Consider the following 4,627-nt stretch of genomic DNA (forward strand, 5'->3'; position numbering starts at 1 on the left):
CTACGCCCGCACAACATCCAGAAGCACGACCATCGCCCACATGTACAGCGGCAGCGTCAGGTTGTCGTTCTGCACGCTGAAGGCCTCCAGGCACCCCGCCAGCGCCGCCGCGACAGCGAAGCGCCCCATCTGTCACGCAGAGCGTCAGCCTCCCGTGCGGGCGCGCGCACGGCCTCGGGCGACGCACCTCGAACGGCTCGACGAGCCCACAGGCGCGCAGGAGCCCCGCGCACGCGCACACGGAGAGCACGAAGCCCGCGCTGCCCTCGACCGTCTTCGGGTTCGCGGCGGACCATCGGAACCGCCCGAGCCGCTTCCCCACGATCGACGCCTGTCCGGCGCACGCGAGCGGGGATCGGGGAATCGTGATTGGTGGTAGCAGACCGAGCGTCGGAGCGGCGGAGAAATGGGAGAGCGGGCGGGCGATCGGCCACGCGAGGTAAAGTCGGAGCGACCGGGGAGGCGGAAAGGAGACCGGTGAGCATTGGGAGCGCGATCAAGAGACATTGGAACGCACCAGAGCGTCGCCGACCCCGAGGACGAGCGTGCCTGTGAATTGCGGGAGTCGCGTCGGGCTGTGGTTCACGAGAGGATTGGGTCAGTCTCAAGGGTCAAGAAAGGGAGACGTGAGAGGAGACCGACCTTTCGAACCAGAGCGAGTTCGCACACCCGGTGAGAAGATAGAAGTGGCTGAGGATGGCGGTCCCACTGTCCTTCGAGTCTAGGAACTCATTCAAGAAGAGGTGCACCGCCGCGCCGAACGGGTACAACGCAAAGTAGCGCACGTATTCCGCGAACGTGAACAACGCAAACGCGCCGCTGAAGGCGAGGTGTGTGAACGCCGGCTGTACACAAGCGAGACCACGTCAGTTGAAAACACCGGAGGTAGCAAAATGGGGTAAAGACGGGTAGCCGGCGGAGGCGCAGGCGATGGTTAATCATTCCATGAACAGAAGCTTGCGCAATGAAGGTGTGGCACGCCCGATTAGGTACGGTAGCGGAACGTACATCGCCACAAGGCTAGGTCGTCCATGACGATAAAGAAAGGATGCCAGCGTCGTTGACGCCACCCGTATCGCTTGGCTTGTCGTGTGTATGAGCGGAGACGAAGGGACAGTTGCCGTCCCCTCGAAAGTCCCCCGCACGCCTCAGCGACTCGTGCGACATCCTCGGGCACGGCATGCCTCCGACAATCAGTCGCACGATCGCGCTGTATCCCAACGAACAAACGAAAAGTACAAGAGAGTGACGCACGTCGATCGCAATCCCAGGCACGAACATGACCACCGCGAGCGCGTGGAAGTACTTGCGCCGCGCGTTCACGCTCAGCGTCGGCACGTGCTTGTCCGCGGCATCGAGCAAGTCCGTTGCCACGTTCGAGAAGTTCGCGCTGTTGGGTAAATCCGGGAGGTTCGAAAGGTTTGGGAGGTTCGGGAGGTTGGGCAAGTGCCGCCGGTAGGACCCCAAGCCTTCTCCAGGGGGCGGCGTCGCGGACGCGCTGCTCGACGGGTCACCCATCTCCGCAGTCGCGGCGGCGCGCGGGCCCCCGTTCGCATCGGCCACAGGTGCTTGCGGGTGAACGTTGTGCCCCGCCGTCCCTTGGCCGTTCGGGACGACCGCAGCAGGGGCGATCCCGGCGGTGTCGTGGCGCGGGCTCGTCGGAACGACAATCCCGTCCACGAGCCCGGCATTGAGCTGGACGCTACCGGGCGCCCGCCCGCCGATGGCCCATTGGCGCCAGCGGCGGCTGCGCGCGAGCTGGCGTGTCCATCCGGCGACGCTCAAGCTGATGAGCAGACCCCAATAGGCCACGAGAGCGGGACGCGTCCACTTGTTCTCGCCCGCGAGGAGGAAGAGCGCGAGGTAGACCCACGGGTTGCGCCCGTCGAGACACCATTGCGCCCAAATGCCGATGAGGCCGCCGACGATGAGAAGTGTGCCGACGTAGAAGCCGAGCGCGAGCAGCCGGCGGTGTTTCATCTTCTCCTCGGGGTAACGCATCCGGCGGACAGGGCGTTGAGCGATGTGGCGCGAGAGGTAAAGGAGAGGGGAGAGGAGGAAGCCAGTGAGAAGTGAGCCGGGAATCAGTGCAATCTGGTATATGAGCAGGGGGGTGGGTAGGCGGAATGTCTTGATGTATGGGGTCACAGCGGGGAATAGCTACAGAGACACGAGTCAGATGAAGAGATCATGTGAAGTTACTTCAACGTACTTTGGCAAGTGTGATGTTCATTAGTTCCATGAATAGGATGGTGGCACCGAAAGAAACAAGTGCACATTCTCCGAAGGTGAACCCTCTGTGCGCAAAACGAACACAAGAATAAAGAGAGAACTGAAAGAAAAGCGCGCTTGCAACCACTTCGTGGTAAGACATGCCTTAATGCGCACTCATGTGAGCCAACGGAGAAGCAATGGTTAAAAGGAGTGACGCACTCTGCCAGATGCCTAGTTTTGCTTCCTTCATCGCGATGCGGACACACAGGATCCACAAGGTGACGCTAACCGAGAAGAGCGCATACAGGTATGTCCGACGAGTCTCCTTTCTGGGCACTGAGCTAACCTCGCCTTCCGGGATTACGATCTTTCTCCTGTGCCGAGCTTCTGTAACCCAAGAAGCAATCACATGCACGAGGAGAATGGTAGCGCAAAAAGTGGCCTGGCTGACAGCGTAGCGCCTGGACCGCAAGAGGGCCTCGAGTGGGGTGACCGGGTGTTCAGCATTAGGTAGTGTCATGGGAGGTTCAAGAAGCCAACCGGGGGGCACAGGGTCGCTTGGAGGTGTCGAGGATGACATGTTGAGGGAAATATACAACAAAGAGGCAGCCATGAGAGGTCCAACGAGCAGTCCAGTGAGGATCCCGTCGTCTTGCGAGTTTCTGAGGTGCTGTCAGCATGATGACATTTCACGGAGATCTGGACCACTAGTTACCGATAATTTTTAGGCACCGTCATCCACACGTAGCCTGTGTCCCGACTTCTTGGAGAAGTATCGTTGTTTAGACTGAGGGGGGAAGGAACCCGTCTATTGTCTCGTTCGCCAGGTCGGAGAAGGGGCGAAGAGGGGTGAGATGGTGGTGTTTGTGGACGTGAGGCACGGTCTTGAGTTGTACGAATCCACGTAACTCTAGTCCATGTACAGTACAAAATGGATGCGATGACTAGTAATGCAAGTTCTGCGGCAGGATGAACACGTCAATATCATGACACAACACATGGTTTTGAGAAAGCTGCCATTCCTGCCCAGACACAAACGAACAGCGTGTAACGAGCCGAACTGGTCGGTAGAAATCGACCGCGAGAGTCGCAGCAAGAAGTCACTCTCGGAAAATCACGGGATCAAAGTGATCCCACACCGCCCATCCAGCAAGCCCGAGGCGTGGCTATTCTGTGTCTCATGTGAAAAGCATACACGGCCATCATGACGCCGATGCATATGGTCGGCGTTGTCTGCTAGAATGGCCTCGAAGGAGCTCTCGCCCGACGCTGACAACACCGTTGCTGAAGATACTCCGAGGCCACCCAGCATCGACCCGGGCAACACTCATGATGTAGCACGGTTTGTTTCGCCGCTGTGGACGCACAGGAATGATGGCGAGGATATGCAACGCACCTATAGATATCCACATATCTGGAGAGAAGGGGCCGTCCGCAAAGGCCCCAATTTTCACCGCCGCGAATCCCACAGAGCACAAGAGAATGACGTTCTCCAACGCCTGCCGAGTGTCGAATGACGCTTTGAAGCCGAGGCCCGGCACCCCAACGCTCGCCTTGCTCGGGAAGAGCGAACGAATCGCTGCGGGCGCATTGTACTTGCTCCGTGCGAACAGCGAGGGCGATCCTGGACGAGTGTAGCCGTTCGTTTGTCCGTCCGACGGTGGCCTGACCGCGGGGGAGCGCGAGCGCGTGAACGTCCGTCTCTCGAAGAGCTGGGAGGAGCTCTCCCGCTGCGAATGGCTCGACAGAGATTGGCCGCTGCCCTGGCGGGTGATGAACGTCCCCACACCCTTCGAGTCGCGCCGCTGTGGGCCCAGCTTCTTCCGCTGGCTCGGCTGTCGTCCGCGGGCATCCTGGCGGCCGGTGTCCGTGCCCTCGTCCTCGCTCGAGAGGACGCCCGAATCGGAGCTGGAGCGTCCCACGTCCCAGCGTGAACCCCACGCCGAGCACAGAGAAGGAAAGGAGCGCACCTAGATTCGCCGGCCTGGTAACTCGAGCTCCACCCTTGTGTCTGCGACGGCTCTACGCGCGGGGGAAGGGCTCCTGAAGGCTGCGAGGGCCTGCGGCGGGACGCGCGCGCCCGCTTGGACTGGGCGCGCTGGGCGGGCTTCCGGGCAGGCGGGGATGGCGAAGAGGACGAGCGAGGCAGTTTGGCGAGCGCGGGACCGGCAGAGGGGGCAGTGGAAAGCGGGAGGGAGGGGGTACTCGCGGTGGTCGTCCGACTGTAGCCAGATGGCTATAGACCGAAAGCTCAGAGTCACAGGCCTTCGAGTCCGACGCAGCCTCTGGACACCGACTCGTCTGGCGCCTGCCCGGGCGGCGCGGACCCCGCACGTGGCCGGCGTCGATCAAATACTTACGCGATGTCGGCAGTGTCCGGACGCCCATGAGCCAGCCACTTTCGCGTCGGGCG

The 4,627-nt window shown here is 61.1% G+C and overlaps 1 protein-coding gene across 1 annotated transcript; it reads right to left on the reverse strand.

The window, feature by feature from the left end:
- BXZ73DRAFT_38502 (uncharacterized protein) lies at window positions 1-2,794 on the reverse strand (the record flags this gene model as incomplete). Its single annotated transcript, XM_048018208.1, has 7 exons — window positions 1-129; window positions 188-331; window positions 518-575; window positions 643-845; window positions 1,255-2,160; window positions 2,213-2,376; window positions 2,434-2,794. 7 exons carry the CDS (start codon window positions 2,792-2,794, stop codon window positions 1-3), a joined length of 1,965 nt encoding a protein of 654 aa, XP_047883300.1.
- Window positions 2,795-4,627: the final 1,833 nt, after the last annotated feature.

This window comes from Epithele typhae (assembly GCF_022376455.1).
Source record: "Epithele typhae strain CBS 203.58 chromosome Unknown BXZ73scaffold_2, whole genome shotgun sequence".
Classification (NCBI taxonomy): domain Eukaryota; kingdom Fungi; phylum Basidiomycota; class Agaricomycetes; order Polyporales; family Epitheliaceae; genus Epithele; species Epithele typhae.